This window comes from Pyxicephalus adspersus, chromosome 8, assembly GCF_032062135.1.
Source record: "Pyxicephalus adspersus chromosome 8, UCB_Pads_2.0, whole genome shotgun sequence".
Classification (NCBI taxonomy): Eukaryota; Metazoa; Chordata; class Amphibia; order Anura; family Pyxicephalidae; genus Pyxicephalus; species Pyxicephalus adspersus.
The window spans coordinates 11,707,337-11,727,900 of NC_092865.1; the positions used below are offsets into that span (position 1 = coordinate 11,707,337).

The 20,564-nt window shown below is 37.3% G+C and overlaps 1 protein-coding gene across 1 annotated transcript in view; it reads left to right on the forward strand.

Annotated features, from left to right (window-relative positions):
• The window catches only part of AK5 (adenylate kinase 5), a 137,519-nt gene that overhangs the window by 91,616 nt on the left and 25,339 nt on the right, over positions 1–20,564 (forward strand). The window contains exons 9-10 of the mRNA XM_072419503.1: positions 13,198–13,240; positions 16,311–16,346. Coding sequence (XP_072275604.1) covers positions 13,198–13,240; positions 16,311–16,346 — 79 coding nt within the window. The remainder of the gene's footprint in view (positions 1–13,197; positions 13,241–16,310; positions 16,347–20,564) is intronic.

A 20,564-nucleotide genomic window follows, 5' to 3' on the forward strand; every position in this document is an offset into this window, starting at 1 on the left:
AAGACAGGGTATTTACAGATATCAAGTCCGATAAGCGTAGTACAGGTGGGTAAGGCAAAGGCAGGTCAGGAACAATCCAAGGTCAGGGCAGGCAGCAGGCAAGAGAGGTCACAAACAATCCGAGGTCAGGACAGGCAGAGTTCAGGCAAGAGTCAGGTATCAGACCGGGTCACTATTATAATAACAAATTGGAGAAACATTAACCAACACAAAAAACGCACCCAAGCACACTGCGTACACAGAGGCTTATAGCGGGCAATGGTGCTTAGGACAGGTTCTCCTTAAATGGCCAGAGTGACCAATGACCTTGCGCCACCTGGCGCCATTTGATTGGAGGGTAACTGAATCCCCTGCGGCCTCTTCCCACAGCACCCCTGGGACATGCCCTACTTTGCACATTCAAAGGAGTGCTGAGAACAGGACTTTCTGTAATCACGTCTATAGAGATGCAAGGGATGCCGCCTAGCCGAACAGTAATTTGGCCAGGACGGATCCCTCCGCCTGCAGAGAGAGACACGCTGCGAGCAGGGCAGCAGCCTCGGCCATGCTGCCTACTGCAGCGGCGTCTCCCTTTGCGACTGGGATCCCCCAGGAAGCCGCAGCCTCGCAGGACAGGTAGGTTCCTTACAATTTCCTTTTAAAAACCCAAAGGAGTTCCTGGGAATGTAAGCTTGCGTGTGTAAAAGGCTGAGAGTGCCAGGAGATAGAAATTGGTCTGGACATAAAATACTCCATCAAGAGTTGACAACTAAATAGTCCAGGGAGTCATATAACGTACTAAACGCCTTGGCTGTCAACTCTGGATAGATCCAGTTATTTTGACAAGTAGAAATTAATACCAGGACTAATCCCTGTGGATTGGTGCTCTCATCATATCACTTTGTATGACAAAGAAAGCTTTGGAGCCAGGTTGGTTCATAGCACTTACCTGGTTTTCACCAGTTTGCTTGACATTTCCAATACACTGAAAATGTGTGATGGAAGAACTAATAAGGTTGCCTACCTTCCCTAATTTACATTACAGCACCAATATTACATTACAGGGTAGTAATACAGAACAGGTACTCTTAGAGATAAAATACACTAACTATTAACAAGTCATTGTGTAAACAGTATATTTTCATTATCTAAAATAATTAATACGCACATTGGTAAAACATTTGTCTTAGTTGGAAAAAGTAAGTAAAACCCTACATTTATCACCACCTGAAATTCATGAAATTAGAATCATATGTTCCAGATTAGGTGCTAAGGATTGTCTATCCTTGGGGAGGTTGCATGTAGTTGAGTCTGTCTTGTTTAAATATCAGATATCCAAAGTTCGATGTTACCTTGTTGACGTGTGTGGTGTCATTATGCTTAAGATCAAATTAGTTTTTTCAGGCCATCAGAAAGTTGATGGTGGATGTCCTTCAAATTATTGCAAATAAATAATTCCACTGTACACCATATATGTAATCAGAAGTAGATGTCAGGTAACTGTAAATATGTAGGATGGGTTGACAGGTATGGCCCAAGAGCTGTTTATAGATAAATGAAGTCTCCAAGAGCACCAACATTAAACTGCATGCTCTGCTGGTAACTATTATACCATTTATTGTGCGCGCACCTGAAACCAAGGAGATTCAACTCATTTACCCTGCATGGGAGGTCTTTTAGAAATATACTTTTGCTGTCCAATATTAGTGCAAATCAGCAGTTTACCATTAAACATTTAGGAGAGCACTGGGGTTCTTGAGGAACATACTGTTGGCTGAGTTATTTGGCCACAGTAATAATAGATGTATTTGGTGCAAATCAAAACCAGAATTTCAGTATAAGAAACACATATCAGCTTTTAGATATGCTGGAAATGTTATGTTTTGTTTTTTGTTTTTTTTCTAGATGCTTTAGCACCCGGGTAACCAGCAGTCTTCATATCCGCTATGAATTCTGCATTATGTCAAACTGTGCTTGATGAGAATGTGAGGTCATCTGCCTGAAAGCTGAAGTTAATCAGGAAATGGATCTTTCAAAATATTAAAAATTCAAAGCTCATTAGCAAATCTTCCAAGGAATGGCTAAAAAAGACAAATTAATGGAATAGCCTAAACAAAGCCCCGATCTAAATCCCATTGAAATGTCTGAAAGGGCAAATCATGGAAGGAAACCCACAAACAACTTACAACAGTGATTAAAAATTTCCTGTGTGCTGCCTTAGAATATACTTTGCATTTGAACGGGTTGCCTAACACTCCAAAGCCATCCAACAATCTGACCTTCACTATTTTTGAGAGTGCACTGCACCATAACACACTATTGAGAATGAATAGCAGCGATTTCCACCAACTTCTGAAATGTTTACTGCTAATGATATTGTGCCTGTTACCCCAACACACATACCCAAGTAAAGTTATTTCTGTTTAAGTGAGCAATATCAGCTTCTGGGGCCAAATCCATTGACCTATCATTGTTTGGAATGATGCCAAGAGCACAATCCAGAGCATCTTATTCTCTAACTCTTATATTATATAAAGATTATTCAACCCTAACACTGGAGAAGGGGACCCACTACAAGGGTACAAAATACTTTTGCCTGGGATTAATTTAAATATATCACATATATCTGTGGGCACTGTTTGAATGAAGACTTTTTGCCTGTTCAAATATGTTGAAAATGTTAATTTCCGTGGGGTGTACTTACTTTTTCACATGATCAAATCATCTGCATTCTAATCTCATTTAAAAATAACATAAATTATTCAAGCCTCGTCTCCAGAGAAATGTAATTTTAGGTCAATTAAGTTTTTTTCTTTGCTAAAGGCTTTTTATATCGCTTCCTAATTGGCCCTGTTTTAGGAATAAAAATCAAGTGTAATTAATATTTGTGAGAATACTTCTACCGCTTTGTTTTTTCCCCTCCAAATTAAGGTCTAGTAGCCTGCCTGTTATTTTCCAAAATTCTGCAGGTCTGTCTGTTTTAACAGTACCTGCGAGAGAAGGACTTTGCACTGTTGTCATGGTAACTAGTCGAATTGGAAATAAGAGTTAAAGCTGTCATATGAAATTATCTTTTTTTTTCGTTGATGGACCGGGTTTGTTTTCAGCTTTTCAAAATATTATGAGAGAAGAACATGACGGGTGCTTTGCTTGGAATGGGGTGAAAAAAGTGTGTTATCGATCCTAAATCATGAGCAACCTGTACTGGAAACTTGATTTTGAAGAGCAAACAATATATTATTTCCTTTGATGAAATTTAAGGGTCAGATGATCGTAAATGATATTTTGAGTTATGGCTTTACACCTGCGGCTTAAGGATTAGCAAAGAATTTTGTGTTCCCAATACCAACCAGACAGTTTGACTCGCTTCTGCAGTGCGGAGTTGATTTTGAACGTTGGAAAGGATCTTTCACGATCCTTTCCAACAACAAAAGACTGCATGATGTATGAATGAGCGGTGTACATACAGCACCATTCTGCTCTATGGAGAGGAGGGAGAACGACGGAGCGGCACCCCACTGCACTCTTTCCCCTTTATTTTCATTACGATCGTTCGTCATTGATCGTCCATGGATCCACCAGGACGGACTATGGAATGACGGACGGCAATCGCTGTACACACCAGATTCTCGGCCCTGAGGCGATTATCAGACGAGAATCATCTGACGTGTGTACATAGCCTTATACCTAAAACAATAGAAAACAATATATTTTTGTTTATTATTAATATTTTTGCAATAATGCAGCATGCAGAATTTGCATGCAAATGTGCATTGGTATAAATCACAATTGCCAACACACAATAAGCGGATATGCAGCATCTGTCTTACACCGCACACCACAACACAATCTATGCATTGTAGGTCGCCAGCATGCAAGTTTGTAATGTGCACTGCCTAGGTGTGTTAGGGCTCATGTCAGTGGGTGTTGCTTGCCTGCATTTTATTATTATTCATATTATTATTAATAATATTAATAATAATATATTATATAATATGAAACAGGGTTTAAATAGCGCCTACATATTACGCAGCGCTGTACATTAAATAGGGGTTGCAAATGACAGATACAGACAGTGACACAGGAGAAGAGGATCCTGCCTCGAAGAGCTTACGATCCAGGAGTTGGGGGAAGTAACACACATTAGGAGGTAAGTTTGGGTGTCAAATGCAGATCAGCAACATCCCATTGACTTTAGGAGTAGTACAAATAGTGGTTCAGAGGCTGCCTCTGACCCGTCTTGCATCGTGCAGTGTTTTTAAGCACCTAATATCCTGCAGGCAAAGCAGGTCAAATGCAGCCTTTTTTCGTCAAAATCACTTTCATATTCAAATGCATAAACTTGAGTTTTAATAGCACATTCAATCTTCAAAAAAGAACACCTGTGAACATAGTCCCCTAGGTTGCTGTTCAGAATAAATAAAATGCAATGCAACGCACCAGATGGTTTCATGGTTTCACTGTGCAATGTGGTAATGAGTGCTAAAACATGCATGTTGCCACAATGAAAATGTGTGAGCAGGTTCTAGGCAGTAACTGTATGTGAAATCCTGTAGCGTGTAGTGGTCAATACAGAATGAAGTTGTTTTAATTATATCAGTGAAAATAGGTTTTTACTTAAGGGTTACTGCATTTTGCTCCTTCCTATTTTATTTCCCACATTTATGCAGAATGTGCACACGACAACACTGGATGGTTCATATCAGTTCTGGCCCAGGGAAGCTTGGACTGTATCTTCCCCATTAAGGTCATGTAGATCCTAGATTTAACCCAACTTGGAAAGGACACACACAGGCAGCACAGAATATGTCGCCTAGCCATTGTGTTACCTTAAATACTCGTATGCTTTTGGAATGGCCAGGTAGTTAAAGAAAGTGCTGGCTATTTATCAGTTTAGAACTGTTGGTGGTGAGTTTAATTGCTATTTGCAATCTCAATTTATATATTGTTTTTTAACATTTAAACTTACCAAACAGTGTTACCCCAATCATAAAAGTTAAATGCAGGGATATGACAACTCTTAATAAAAGGCCAGTTCACTGCCCATGACTCCTAATGACCTTATAGCAAGAAGGTGGGCAGTGACAAACAATGGTAAGGAATCAGTTAATTCAAAACACAGACATAATAATGTACACTAAACCTCATATGTACCATTTGTTATCAATGTTATTCTGTTTGATTGCTGTGTTTGTTGAGCAACTGCTAAATCAAATTCCCCATAACACAATCACAGGCTGCACAGAATACCAGTCGTCTACCCATTATGTCACCTTAAATAGCCGTGTGTTTTTTTATGTTAAGTAAAAAAATCCCTATATGTGTAAACGTACTTGACCAAATATCTGATATCCAATAGCTGATCTTGTTACTTGTCCAAAGATTATATTTAGAGATCTAAACAGCTCTGCAATTAGAAACTAATGAAGACTTTTGTTTTTGCATTTTCTTTTTTTCCTGCAGACTGAAGTTCACATTTTAATAATCCAATTAGTGTTCATTTGTGTGCAAATAAATTACTGGTCATACTAAAAGGAGGTACAGGAATTAAAATTTTATTTTCAGCACAGCTGTGTACAGAGTAACAAATAATGGTAAATGGTAAAATAACAATAGTTGTTTTTTGCTGACTTTATAGACTAGAGCTCATTAGTACAAAGCCTTGTCTGCAGAAGGAAGAGCACTTTTCCCACTGGAAACTTCTATGGTCACATAACCCTGAGTAGTTCTAAGTTAGTAAACATTGTGACAACTATGTGCTGATCATAGGAAACAAAGGGGTTAGTGAAGAATGTTGGAAATTGAATGACATAACTTGTATATGGCCATCGCATTCCTGATAAATGTTTGCTTGAAAAAGGTCACAGTTTTTAACAATTTTTAAGGTTTGATGTTGTTGAATTGATGTCATACTCAGTGTTTATTGACCTTTTTCACATGGGGCAACCCCTTGAAATAACTTTCAGGTCTTAAGGAACCCCTGCTATAATTACTATTTCCACAGCTCACAGTACATTAGCATGATGGTCAGTGGGAAGAATGCGTCATGCATTGCTGGTCATTCAGATGAGTGTACACCCCTATACCCAAAAAGATCATTGGGGTCACTTAAACTGACCTGACAGTCACAAATTGCCCCTTGCACCAGGAATTCCAAGCAACCTCTGGAGAAACCTTGGCTGGGAAACACTGATCTAACTGAAAACATTGCACACTTTGTATGGCAGCCTGGGGTCCATTTTAGACTTGCAGTTGACCAGTGTTCTTCTGCTCTTAGCTGAATTAGAGCAGTTGGGAACCATTTTGTGCACATGTTTGCGGGTAGATTGCGGTGCAGTTCCTGAAAACAAGAAGTCGCTTCTAGCCAGATGGTTGCTTTTCCTTCTCTTGGGGAAAAAACTTCAGCCTCAATTGCACTCATCCTCATTCAACCGCACAACAAAGTGGTTGTGAGACTATGCAGTTGACAAAATGGTAGTTGAGGAAGGGTGGCTGGGTATAGTTAACAGTGCAGGTGTCAAAAACAAGTCTGAATGGAACCTGAGGGCCCTAAAACTCTAGCGGTTATTATTATTATTCTTGGCATACAGCAAACTGCTGTTGTGCACCCAGGAGTGGCAAACCCCACTTCAGGTAACCACCTGCAACTACATGGATGGAAGCGACTTCCTGTTTTTAAGAACTGCACCACAATCCACGCAATGTGTCCATAAAATAGTTTGATATTACTCCCATTCAGTTAAAAGACCCCTAGGTTGCCAATGACCCCTAGGTTGCCATACAAACTGTGCAATGTATTCAGTTAGTCAGTGTTTCTTAACCAGGGTTCCTCTAGAGGTTGCTAGAGGTTCCTTGAGCAATGAACAGTTTGTGTGTTTCAGGTCATTTTAAGTAACACCAATTATCATTTTGGCTGTCTGTAAGGATAACATTTTCCAACTGACAAGCAAAGCATTCTATCTACTGACCACCACCCTAAAGTACTGTGAGTTGTGGATATAGTAACGTTTTTTAAAGGATTCCCCCATATTTAAAAGGTCACCTGTACAGCCATAGTGCAAATTTTCAAACAACAATCATATGGACAGAATCAACTTGTTGCTTTTGGGAACCACACTGCGTTTGCGTGTAACTGCCTGCAAAAATTGTCCCCCAACTGCTCTCATTGACTTGAATGGGAGAGGTGGGGACTGCAGTTGAGCCCATGTCAAAAGGCTTTGGCTCAATGCGGGTCTAAAATGGCCCTTAGTTGCCTAATTTTGAGTTTAAATTGCTTGTGATCGCTTTCATTTGAATACGCTATCATGCTTTCCAGACAGTTAAATGGGTTTTCCAAACATTGTCTGACAGTAAAAGTTGTGTTATACAGGTCAGCAGGGTGACATTCACAACTATTTGGATAGATATAGCCAGCTCTAAACTTCGTCACGGTCCTTAGCGGGAAGTACAATGAATTCATTATGTGGTCCTCTGCAAACAGAAAAATCATTAGCATGCCTTATCTGCACAGTAGGTACATGGAAAGAAGAGTGTTAGCAAATCAGGATGTTCATTTGCTTTGCATTAGAATTACCATGCTGCAATTAGGAGTTTTAAAAAACCTAATTTTACCCTTGTGTTCTCAGTAATTGGTGGTGACATAATATCATAAAAAACAGGTTTATTTAATGGAACGATAAGAATAGCACTGCTGAGCAAGTAACTAATGAGAGAGCTGGCAGAAAATGTATATTTGCCTTCTCCCAAGCTGATGGGAAACACAATTTATGCTTCAGTATTGCATTTTGGAGAACTGAATTAAAGCTAATATGCAAGCAAATAGCAGGGAAAAATATATGAGAGTTTCATACCTGCCTAATGATTTATTTCTGTCTATTCTAAGATTTCCAGAGCTCAGCTACACAATACATTGCTTACTGTCAAAGGGGAAACCTTTCTGCTGCAGTTTAGTAATCCCTGCAGGCTTTGTCCCTCCCTCAGTTTGTAAGTGAACAGTATAATGAGAATATCTCTCTGTCACTCATATCTCTTGTCAGTTTGAGATTGGTAGGACAGCTGATTGGGTTCTTCTTTTGTCTCTACACATTTAACTTTACTGTGATTGCAGAGACGCAAAATGCAGATACAAGTTAAAATTTGGGAATGTACACTGATTATAAGAAAAAAATATTATTACACAGTATTTATATAGCGCCAACATATTACACAGCGCTTTACAAAGTCCACAAAGCTCACTCACTGACCTTGATTATTTCCACTTACCTTGAAGAACCCTCTATGTGAGTTGAGAACAAAGTTGTGTTCTTTTAATCTTCTCTGAAGTCACTTTATACTTTAATGCCCCAGGGTTTTTTTTTTCTTTTTACCTTCTAATTGCTGCCTGTGTTTATATGTGGAGTTTGCAGGATAATCCAAACTGATTTGGCTGATTACTAGAAAACTGTAATTGAAGAAAAGTCATTGTTGCATGATCTGAGAGTAAATCATTTGCAGGGTTGGGTTTTTACATCAGCCATAATGCTGTGTCCTATGGTGTACCTATGCAGAGTGTCCAAACTCCTTACACTGAACCTCATCTGGCTGAAATATTTCTAGACTAGCAACAGTACTGAAACCCAGACACCATAAGTACCTGTGTTCCTGTTCAAATTCATCCCCGTGCCACTGGTGGACCCATAAATCCTAGGTCCTGGCTGCTCATGGAGACATGACTTCATGAAGTCATGATTAAGCTCTGCCCCCATTCTGAATCTAAGCCCTCATTAAGTTGTCATTAAGTTGTTCAATACCAGAACCTAAAATGTGTAAAAAGTCCAAACCCCATTTCTTGCTGATGGAGTTGGGTAAGGGTTAGAACTGCTGAGAATAGTTTTGCAGGACAGAAAATGACATTTCATTTCAATAGAGGAGGAGTAAATTTTACCCCTATACACCTGTAGGATTTTTATTGCTGTCTGTCCCTATAGGCTTTTAAATAGACAGTTATTTTAGTGTAATAGGAAATTTTCAGGGACTTCTCTTGGGTATGGTGTCTTCTCTTCGTCAATTGTAGTGATTACACTTAATGGACCACGAGGTGCCTGCCAGAGCTTTGTAAATGGTTCCAAGGTGATATTGTGTGTTTGGGAGCCCAATGTGGGAAATTAGTATAATAACCTTTGAGGTTGTAAATCCCCAATAATATTAATCTTTAAGGACCGACCTTAAATTAAATGCTTTACAATTTTCTTGTAATTTTATTGTTATTTAGCTGTCATTTTTGAATTGTGTATAAGAATTTTGCTGTGGCCACTTAACTCCATTCTAGAAAGTTTTCCTCTTTGTTAAATTTAAAGAATACAGTAAAGTTTGGGTGTCTAAAGCCATGGATGAGGAAAATGCACCCAACTGAATAACCGAGTCAAGTTTTCCTTCTATTTGTTAGAAGTAACAGCCCGGCAGTTTGATAAAAGATGTTTGTTGGTTGTAGAGAAATGCTCTGAGGGCCTCCATGGAACAAATTAGTTGACTCTGAGCTGCTCTTGTTGCAAGGATCAAACAGTACTACCTAGTAAATACCTTCTGTTCAGAAAAGATTTAGCTTCCTAGGGCACAGCCAGTGTTAAAAAGAAAAGCACAAATCAATGCAATTCAAAGCATGCCACACAAAAGAACACTACTTGAAACTTTTCATTCCAAACTTGAAACTAAAGAAGGTGAATTGATTAAACCTCTCACTATTCGAAGAAATATGAAGTGGATTATTGAAGTTAAAAAAAAATAACCTTTTACTTTATAATTTATAATATTTAAGGCTTACTGAAAACAAAAAATGAAGTTTAACACTTTCTAGCATCATAAGGCATATTACTGTAGGGTAATGAAGGTAAGTGAAAGTCATAATAATCTCCTTGGTTCAGTTCTTACCACTGTGCTCTCATTGCCCACACTTTTGGGTTCTGCATTTTTAGTTATAGTGTTCAATCCTGTGGAGGTCTATGAGGATTTTCTGAATAGTGGAGCAGGAGCCAGACGTGTGTGGGCAACACATGAATTCCATGGACAGCCAACACTTTACTATATAGAGTCTATATAGAGTAATTCTGGATTCATTGAAGGTGTTACTTAACTCCCCAAAATGCAGCAATTTAAACACATCTTGGGCTTCTTTTTTTTTTTCAATTGTTTCCTATTGATAAAATTAAAGTATGTACAATACCAAAACACTAAAATGACAGCAACAGTAAAAAAATGGTTTGATGAGTAAAAGTACAATTAATCTTGTATAGTGAGGGAAAGAAAACCTGGTTTCAAAACACAAGGCATTTATTGTGATCTACTTATTAAAACTGACTCATTAAAACAGAACAACTTATTTTTTTTTATTATTATTATTTATAATATACAGTATTTTAATACATATTAAACAACACTTTACAAATCAATAGTCATGTCACTAGCTGCCCTTCAAAGGAGTCATATGTATTTTTCAATACAATCTTAGCACAATTTTGGGGGGAAGCCAATTACCCTAACTGCAAGTTTTTGGAATGTGGAAGGAACCCCGGATTACCTGGAGGAAATCTATCTAAGGCCAAAGTGTTAGCCACTGAGCCACTGTGCTGCCCTCGACTTGTAGAAGTCAAATTGCAAGAATCGACCAGAGGCATTATTTATCCAACAACACTTGTTGTTATTAAAACATCTGTATCCTTATAGAAATTTTCAGCCATAGGCAGAGCTTGTAAATAATACTTACATTTGCTTGTCTTTAGGACTGGCCAACTCCACTACAACTTTTTTAATGGATTGCATAATTGCATTACCAGCCCACATCCCTGCAATACTAATGTCAAGTGAAAGAATGGAAATACTGGACCCTCCTGGCTAATAGTTGACCCTTTGTTTCAAGTTATCTGTTGCTAATTTACTTCTTAATGGAGCTATTGTCCTGCTATTCAAATTCAATATACAGTAAAAAAATATGTATAGTTATACATATATATATATATATATATATATATATACACATTAGATTTGAATATATATATATATATATATATATATATTTGGAATTGTTTAGGAATGAAGCCAAGAAATCTGCTTGTACGGTATTACTTCATCCTGAAATGAAATGAAGTATGCAGATGGCCAAAATCCGACAGATGAGGATTAATTTTATGGCATTTGTACATGCTGTCTGCTACATCTGGCTGATGTTATTTAAGTATCTGTTAAGTCTTTATATACTAGTTTAGTACAACCACCAACATTGCAGATGGCAGAAACTATAAGCCCAAGCTTGCTTCTTACACCACTTGTCCTCTGCCAGTACTTGCTGCTCATTATCTGGCCATAGGAGCTAATTTAATAAAAAAAGAAAATGGAGCAAATGGTCATAGCAGCCGGTTAGGTTTTGTCCTGTCTTGGATAAAAAACGCAACTTTACTCCATTAAAGTTTTTCAGATAGAATTATATGGTCACTTAGGTATCCTTAGCACAATGCCTAAATGTAATCATTTAGCATCCGCCTAGCTCCTAGACTCAACTGGTCAACTGCTCATGTATTTGCCAGTTATTTTTCACTCCATCAAATGTTTCCAGGTTTCATGCAGCCAAAATATAAAAATAAATTGTTTTAGCTTGATCCCAAACCATGTTTGGTTTTGGATCTGAAAAAAGCAATTGTGGTGCAAGCCTACAATTTTCCAGTGTATCACCAACATTAGCCACAACCTAACACTAAACCTGGTGTTTAAATTAGGAAGTGTTATAGTAAAAAATACTGTATAGTCACACCATGGCTGATTTAATAAAGGAATTTAAGCTGTTCATCTACCAAGGTGAATGTGCAAGAAAATATAAAAAACAGAATTTTTCCTTGCATGGTATAATTAGGGATGAGCGAGTGAGATTTTAAAATTCGATCTTGCAGCGAATCAGGCCGTTCTCGTTTACCAAACATGTAAGCGAGAACAGCCTGTGTAAATTCGCCCGTTGAGATCAAATTTTTTGTGACCTGCAAGAGCAATCAAGGGAGCAGAACAGACAGCTCTGTCCCCCTGATTGCTCTTGCAGTCCTGTAGTATATGTTCTTGGATGTAGATTCTCTCTCCAAGAACACAGGAGTACAGCGGCTGTGCTCATCATGAATGAATGAAGCCATGGGAATCATCCTGACATGATTCCCGTGGCTGCATTCCTTAATGAGCACACCCGCGGTACTTACACTGTCAAGAGGAGTACTGGGCCTGCATTCATGAATGCAGCCCTGGGAATCCTCCTGTGTGTGATCCCCGGGCACTAGAGGTTACAGCCGTGGGGAATCATCCTGTAATGATTTCCTCAATCTTCCCTTGGGTCTGCGAAATCGGCTCGCCAAAATTTCCCGGACCTAACGGAAGTTCGAGGAAATTTTTGCAAGAATGTCAGAGGCATTCTCCGTCATCTCTAGTTATTAATAATATTATTATTATTATTATTAATAATAATAATACATAGTATTTATATAGTGCCAACATATTACAGAGCACTGTACAAAGTCCATAGTCATGTCACTAATGTCCCTCAAAGGGGCTCACAATCTAATGTCCCTACCATAGTTATATGTCTTTAATACAGTCTAAGGTCAATTTTGGGAAGCCGATTAGCCTAACTGCATGTTTTTTTTAAATTTAATCTTATTGGATGGTTAGGTTCAGAAAAGCTTAATTCCATTTACTAAGTAAAATTTTCCTTGCAAGAGGATAAATCACTTTGCTATGTGAACAGATAAAATTGATTTACTAAATCTGAACACTATGCCATACAAACTTTGACCTCTTCCTACAATGTGCCATATTATGCTAAAAATTGAAATCCAGAACCAAATGATCCAGGTAGGTAATGTTAGAAGTGTATTGGAAAGGGAACCTCCAGCAGAGTATTACGTGGACAGAGTTAGGAATCGGCAGGCGGACGTTCAATTCTGAAAAAGATGTTTTCAAAACAACAGGTTACTAGCTAGGGGCATTTTCTAGTAGCGCAGCACAGCTAGGAAAACCTAACTTGAACTAAGAAAACTGAACAGAATTCTTGTAGGCTGCACTGCAGTATATCAGCTCCAGAAATATAATTTTCTTATGTCATAAATCTGTATTGGGCTTTGTGTTGCATCTATGGAATAATACCCAAGATGTTTGTTGCATATAATCAGATCTTTTTCTTTTTTTCTTTTCTTTTTTATTAATGCTGCTCAGAATGAGGAAATTTCACATCTTTTCGGGGATGATTATCTAAGAGGTACGTTCTCCATGGAAAATCTGACCTGATTTTTAATATTTCATTTGAGTCAAATTAGAGGATTTCAAGGAGCTTATGGAATATTTTATATTACATTAAGAGTGACGTCATTGAGACATGCGTTACAGCCATTTGGATTTTTTTGTCTTTGAACTTTTTTTTTGCTTTTAACCCTTTCTTGTTAAAAAGATAACTATATTTTTTTTTACATTTTATTCTTCTCCTTTCCAATTAAAGTAAGGTTTTGGCATCCTTTGTTTCAATCTGTTTAAGCAGTTGTAAAGCTTAGTTTTTTATTTCTTTCAATTTTTAGTTTTTGGTAGAATAGGGAAGAATAGGACCCTTTGTAAAGTTATTCACCTTATTTGTACTGGTAACAGTTGTCACAGATGAGGTGAAGGAATTTTCTTTATTGGAGACACCTACGTCTATGACAATGCAAAACTCCATTCAAGTTTGGAAGACTTCCTCTCATTTTCTGCTGCACCTCCGGGACAGAAAGTGAAGGGAAACCTTCCCAGTATGTCAGTTGAAAAACATAGTGTAATCGGTCCCAAACCCCACCAGCAGCAGCGGGGTCTATGTACCCTGTTTCCCCGATTATAAGGCACTGTCTTATATTTTTTGAAATGCCAAAATATAGGTCTTATTTTCAGGGGATGTCTTATTTTTCCATGAAGAAGACTACAGTACACATTTATTGTTGAAAGTCACTCATGATCACTCATGTTCACACACAGGATCAAATATCGGGGGATGTCTTATTCACGGGTGAGTGTCTTATTTTAATTATTTTTTCAAAAATCTGGGGTGGCTTATTAGGGATGTGCGAGTATGCCTCATTTTGCGACATTCTCACAAAAATTTCCTTGAATTTGTGATGGGTCCGTGGAATTTCGGCGAACCGATTCAGCGAACCTATCGGAAGATCGAAGAAATCATTACAAGATAATTCCCACAGATGATTCATGAATGCAGCCGTAGAAATCGAGAACGGCCCGATTTGCTGCAAGATCTAATTTTAAAATCCCGCTTGCTCATCCCTATGTATTATGTATACAACATTACATTATACATTAGTTCATGTATTATATATACAACATGTGTATGTGCCCAGTTTTTTTTAGAAACTGCTCAATATATTTTTGCCAAAACTTTGCTGGTACTTTTCTCTTTTTTGATTAATATTCTTTAGGCTATGAACAACCCATCCCTCTCCCGTCAAAAAAACTAAAAAGTTTGGGCTTCTCAATCCAATGTTTTTTGAGACAAATTGCACGATTTATCCAAACACATTTGATCAGTTATTTGCCCTTTACTCTCCTTTGGGCAATATGTGGCGTGGTGAGTGGAGACAGTATCCGCTACGGTGCCAAATGGCTACTGCTCCTTTTATCTGGAGTGGGAAGGAAGTCCATTCTTCACTGTTAGATTTCCACTTCCCCTCCCACGATCCAGTTGTTCCTTACAAAGCTCCAACATCTATTCAAAATGGAATGGGTCGAGGCCTCCTACTCCAAAGAAACCAAAACCTCACAATTTTTTGACACATTGGAGAGTTTCATTGAAACTGTGAACATAACCACTAAAACTCAACTCTATAAGTGTTTCCTTCAAACTATCAGGTACTGCATCAGAACCTGAGAAAGTGACCCCCCCCCCCCCCACTATGCTCCCCACCCAAAGTGTCATATAATAACATTTCCACCAGCACGTAGGCCCGCCAGAATAAAAGCAAAATCTCTCTCTCCCCCATAGGGTTTCCTAAACCGCATCTATCCAAGGAAACTGCACAACAATGGCGAAATGGCAAACATTAGATTAACTCTGACATCACAATAGCAAATTAATCATATTGTTCCTTTTTTTTTTTGCTTTATTGTTACCTAACTGCAATAATAATCCCCCTCGGGGTAGCTTTTAACTAAAAAGAAAACCACTACCTTGCTCCGTTGTTGTCCCTCGGAGTCCTGCTGGTCCCCGCAAGTCCTGGGGACACATCCTCCCCCTTCGATCTCCAACCGGTGAATGCAGCGACAATCTCCGGGTTTCCCGGTGAAGTCGGTGCATGCGTCGGTGCGGGCAGGAGAACCGGCGGGAAATTCAAATAATTTTGTATTGGATTCAATACAAAATAGCTGTATTTAGTTCAATACAAAGAAATATTCATATAATATATATATATATATATATATATATATATATATATATATACTACTGTACAGTTATATTACATGTTTAAATATTTTTTTTATTTTTTTTTTTCATAATTTTGTGTTTTGTTTTTTAAAGTTTAATAATAAATTTGTTATTTAAATTAAATATCGGTGAGTTATGCCTAAAAATGATAGCCTACAATGAAAAATAAATTTCCATGCAAAAAATTGTACTGCTTTTTGCATGGAAATTTGGACGGAATTAGACCGCTAGGGAGGTTAAGATGTACAATTACTCATTCTGTATACCCAAATGCATTGTTGACCTATTTGTTTCATTCTGTAACACATACAGTATGTCAATTTCTCTTATTATTGTAACTGCATTGGTTGTCCTGTATACTGGTGTAACTCTATAAAAATAAGTTTTAAAAAAAGTTTGGGCTTTAGATTTACTTGCTATTTATTTTAGTACTAGTACTGTGATTTATGGAGGTTCTGCACTGGAGATTGAAATTATCTGTTATAACACTGCCAAAATATTTTTATTGGTTTCTTTCAATAAAGTTTATTCTGCAGAGTGCCATATATCACAGCAATGCCATCCGCTGGATCCTGGAGGAGCTGGGTTAGGTGGATTAAGTTGTTGTGATGTATGGCGCCCTATGGAATAAGATTTATTGAAACAAGGATGACTCGTCAGCGTTTGTCTTTTTATACTTGAGATCTGATATGAGATGGCATTTTAGTGCCAATAATATCTTAGTTATAATGGGAGTATGTATAGTAAAAATGCCAGAACATCTTGTTTCAAGCTCAAGATACATTTTTAGGCCCCATTAGTAGGCAAAGATTTTTCATGTATAAAATGCTTTGGGTTTGCTTTCATGAAACTCTAACTTTTGTTTTTACAGAAGAGTTGAAGAAATTAAAAGTCATATTTATATTAGGTAAGTGAAACTTTTTTTGATTAAAAGGCACCTGCCTCTTTAAAAAAAAAATATAAAAAATATAAAAAAATAAAAAATACAAAATAGTTGTTTATGTATTTAAAGCTTGATTCTTTGTGACTTAAGTCTATTAAAAATATCCCTTGAAACTCAAATCTGATTGAACCAATCCGTGTCTTTTCCACTGAAGTTGATGGGTAAAATTGGGTTGTTTGTTGCTATTTAGCAGTTGTTTTTTTCTGATTTTGTTATTTTCAGGAAGTGTTGGATACAGAACTACACGTGATTACACGTGATTCTTTGTACATTAAACATTTTAAACATTTGTGGCTGCAGTAATTATGAATATTGATCCCATTTGTGTATCTGCTTCACTGTAACAAATTGGTTCTAACAATACATACTCTCTCTGTAAAAGCCACTCAGAGCAGCCATGTCATAATTATTAATGCATTTCGACTAGAATAGAACCTCACAACCTAGTCTGAGCAACATCTGCTCAACCAGAAGCTCTTTTACTGTATATGTCCAGGGAATGCAAATGTATTGCAGACATTGTTCTGTATTATAACACATACAGGATTTGTATTTAATTGAATCGTTTAAAGTGGCTTTGTAAGACATAGAGGCTGCTGTTGCTTTTTTGACAATACTTGCTGCCTGGGTGGCTGTTTGTCTTCAGTGCTGTCACAGTTCCCACTTCCTACCTTGGCCAAAATATTACCTAACTGTTTAATAACTAACTACAGATCCTAATTGCATGTGGGAATCTAAGATCCAACCAACAGTTGTCCTTTCTATTGTACTATTGTACAATGTACTATTCTGTACATTGTAAGCTGTCACACATATGTGCCCAAACCCAAAAATAATGTCTACCAAAAAGTGATATTGCAGCTGCTGTTGGAATTTGGTGGCTTATTTTCAGACCTATGGATCCCCTTACCCATTAGTTTTCAGGAACTGTTGGTTTCAGTGTGAGGATAATGAGTCTCTGTGCATCCATCTGTATGGATGTGGTCTCATAGTCTGAATCTGAACTATTGACTTCTATAAACAACATTTGTTTCTGTAAAACTTGATATTGCAAACCAAATTTTGTTTTGGATATGATAGGAAATATTTGGGCAAAGTCAGTTTGTTTCTGTCTGTGTCCCATTGGGGAGAGCTGTAAGTGCAACTGTTCAGTTTTAGAGTTTCCATCATTTTATATCAGTCACCTAGAGCAATGAAAAAGTTAAATCTCCTCAGCAATAATGATGAGTCATTAACAGGATATTACACACAAGATCAGAATTGTGGACATTACATATCTTTAAATCTTCACTTAAAGGAGTGATAGATTGGTATACTTCGGGCCTGAATTATTAAAACTCTTCAAGGCTGGAGAGAATACACTTTCAGCAGTGAAGCTGTGTGATCCAGCAAACCTGGAATGGATTTATTCAATGTAATTTGCTATTTGTTAGCAAATGCTTTGAATCCTGGATCAGATCCAGATCATTGCTCAAGGAACCCCAAGCAACTTCCCTGGTTGAGTAACACTGTCTCATGTCCTTTCAGGCCTTTTAGTTGTTGCATGCTTGTTCCATGTCAGTGAATCCAGGGTCAGCATGTCAGCCCAGATATCTGCACTCCTATAAACAATACAAAACAATTCTGGAATAGAACGCTCTACTGATCCATTCTTCGTGACCCATATCTATTAAAAATGTCTCTTAAATTGCTCAATCAAATTGCCCCTAGTTCCACTTATTTTTACTAATATTATTTAATAATAATATATTTTTTTTATATCCAGAGAGGTAAAACTGGGTCACTTCCCTACTGTATATCGACTATTTTTCTGATTGTTTTTTATCAGGAAGCTATTGGAAGCTAGTAGACCAAGTTACACGTGATTCTGTAGACAGAACATGTTTTATACATCTGCTGTAGTTATTAATAATGATCCCATTTGTGTATCTGCTATACTCTAACAAGTTGGTTCTAACTCCTACTTACTGCTCATTTAAAGGAGCACTCAAAACCCATTTTTTCAAATTTGCCTACCCGTCTTCTTCTGTCTCCTAAAACCATCACTACTTCCCACCACTACATATCCCCCCTCCTATTGTGTGATAAATCCCCTACCTCTTAGATTGTAAGCTCTTTGGGGCAGGGTCCTCTCCTCCTCCTGTGTCACTGTCTGTATCTGTCTGTCATTTGCAACCCCTATTTATTGTACAGCGCTGCATATTATGTTGGTGCTATATAAATCTTGTTTATTAATAATATTAATAATAGTAATAATACAAATTCTCTTTGAAAGCCGCTCCGAGTTGCCATGCAATAATTATTAATGTACTTTGACTGGAAAAGAATCTCATTTGAATATCTGCTAGATGTTCTGTTACTTTCCCCTAAATGAAAAAAATACACATTCACTTTACTCTTCCTGCCCTGCTATATTTTATGATTGTTTAGTTCCTTTAAAAAATGCATCCCAATAATTACCCTGCCGGAGTCCTTTATCACGTTTTTTATGCAGCCTCTGTCATTATTGATAGTACAAGGGAAATACTGCTTGATTTATACTTAGAAATTTCTACATTATAAAAAAAAAAGTAGGTATTTTTTTTAATAATCCAGTGGGATGTTGTGATTTATTTTACACTTGTTTAAAGTTCAGTAATTTAATGTTGTGATGTGCCTGGAATGAATCACAATAAAATATTCATACAAAGGTTTGGGTTAGACTGAGTGTGTGTTATTCCAGCAGGAATTGATCACATGCATAAAAAATATAAAAATGCTTTGGGACAGTCGAATTGAAGGCAGAACTGAAGCAAAAAATAATAAGTCAAGCGTTAATAGCCCATTACAAGATATAATAAAACATTTTTCGCTTCAATATTTACCTTTAATCCAGGGATTTTACCTGCAGTATGTGATGTATTTTGTTTGCATTTGTAGCAACAGATATAGCAAATGGTACATTTATAGGATGAAAGGATTATTATTATTTACATAAAGATCCAGTTGTTATTGGTAGTCAAATTAAATATAACCATGTTTCAGAGCTACAGTGACATTTGGGATAATTTGGGATTTTGGCTGTGGGAGTCGATTGCACATTTGCAGGGGTATTACTATGTGTGGGCTTATGGGGTTGGATAGATGGATAGACTGGTTTAAATGTGGGTATATAAGATGGATAAATACAGTAAGTATTGACCAAATAAATACATTTAAAAATTAGTATAAGATATATATATATACATATATATATATATATATTTATATATTGTGACACCAATGCAGGATTTGGTAGTGGAAGGGAGACATATTATTATTAATTTATGAATAAGCACTGAGATAATTAATGAAGAAGCACTGAGGGTGGGGATATAACATAGAGCCAGGAGCTCAGTCAGGAGTTCCGCTTGGAGACACAGACAGGTGGTCTGTGTGAGGGAGCTCTGCTTGGAGACACAGACAGGTGGTCTGTGCGGGGGGCTCTGCTTGGAGACACAGACAGGTGGTCTGTGTGAGTGAGCTCAAGTCGGTCTATGTGAGTGAGCTCAAGAGTGAGTAGAATGTTGCTGAAAGCTTGGTTTTGAGCTGACAGGGAGAAGCCCTTTAGCTGATAGACAGGGACGTCGGTTGTATAGTAAGTGCTGGACAGGCGAGGTTTTCTTTTGCTGTTTTGGTTATTTTATCTGCAACCTTCAATAAACCTGGCTACAAGTCAGCTTAAAACTGATACCTCGGTGTGTGATCTGAATTGGATGAACCAGACAAGTGTCCTTTGACCCCAGCAAAGGCGATAATATATATATATATATATTGGTATAAGCATTGGCAACTCATATTTTATAATATAGAGAAGAATAAAAAAGAAAAGAAAAAAATTGTAATGCTAAAAAGAGAATTGTAATGCAAAAAAAAACTGCTATGCACTGGGAAGTGAAATTTTTTTTTTAATAATACTTTTTGTACTGTTTTATTTTTTATTGACTATTCTATTTTATTCTGTTTTGGATTTTGTTAAAAGGCTGCCTGTTTATGTGTTTATCAATATGGGGTATAATTATATATCTTTTGCTGGCCGATTTAGCTAACAGCTGGCCATGTCCAAACCTAGAATCACTTTTCAGCATTTCCCCTGATAAAGAACATGATTTCCACATTTCGAGCAAAGTTAGCACAGCAAAACTTTCCCAGATTGTTATTTTC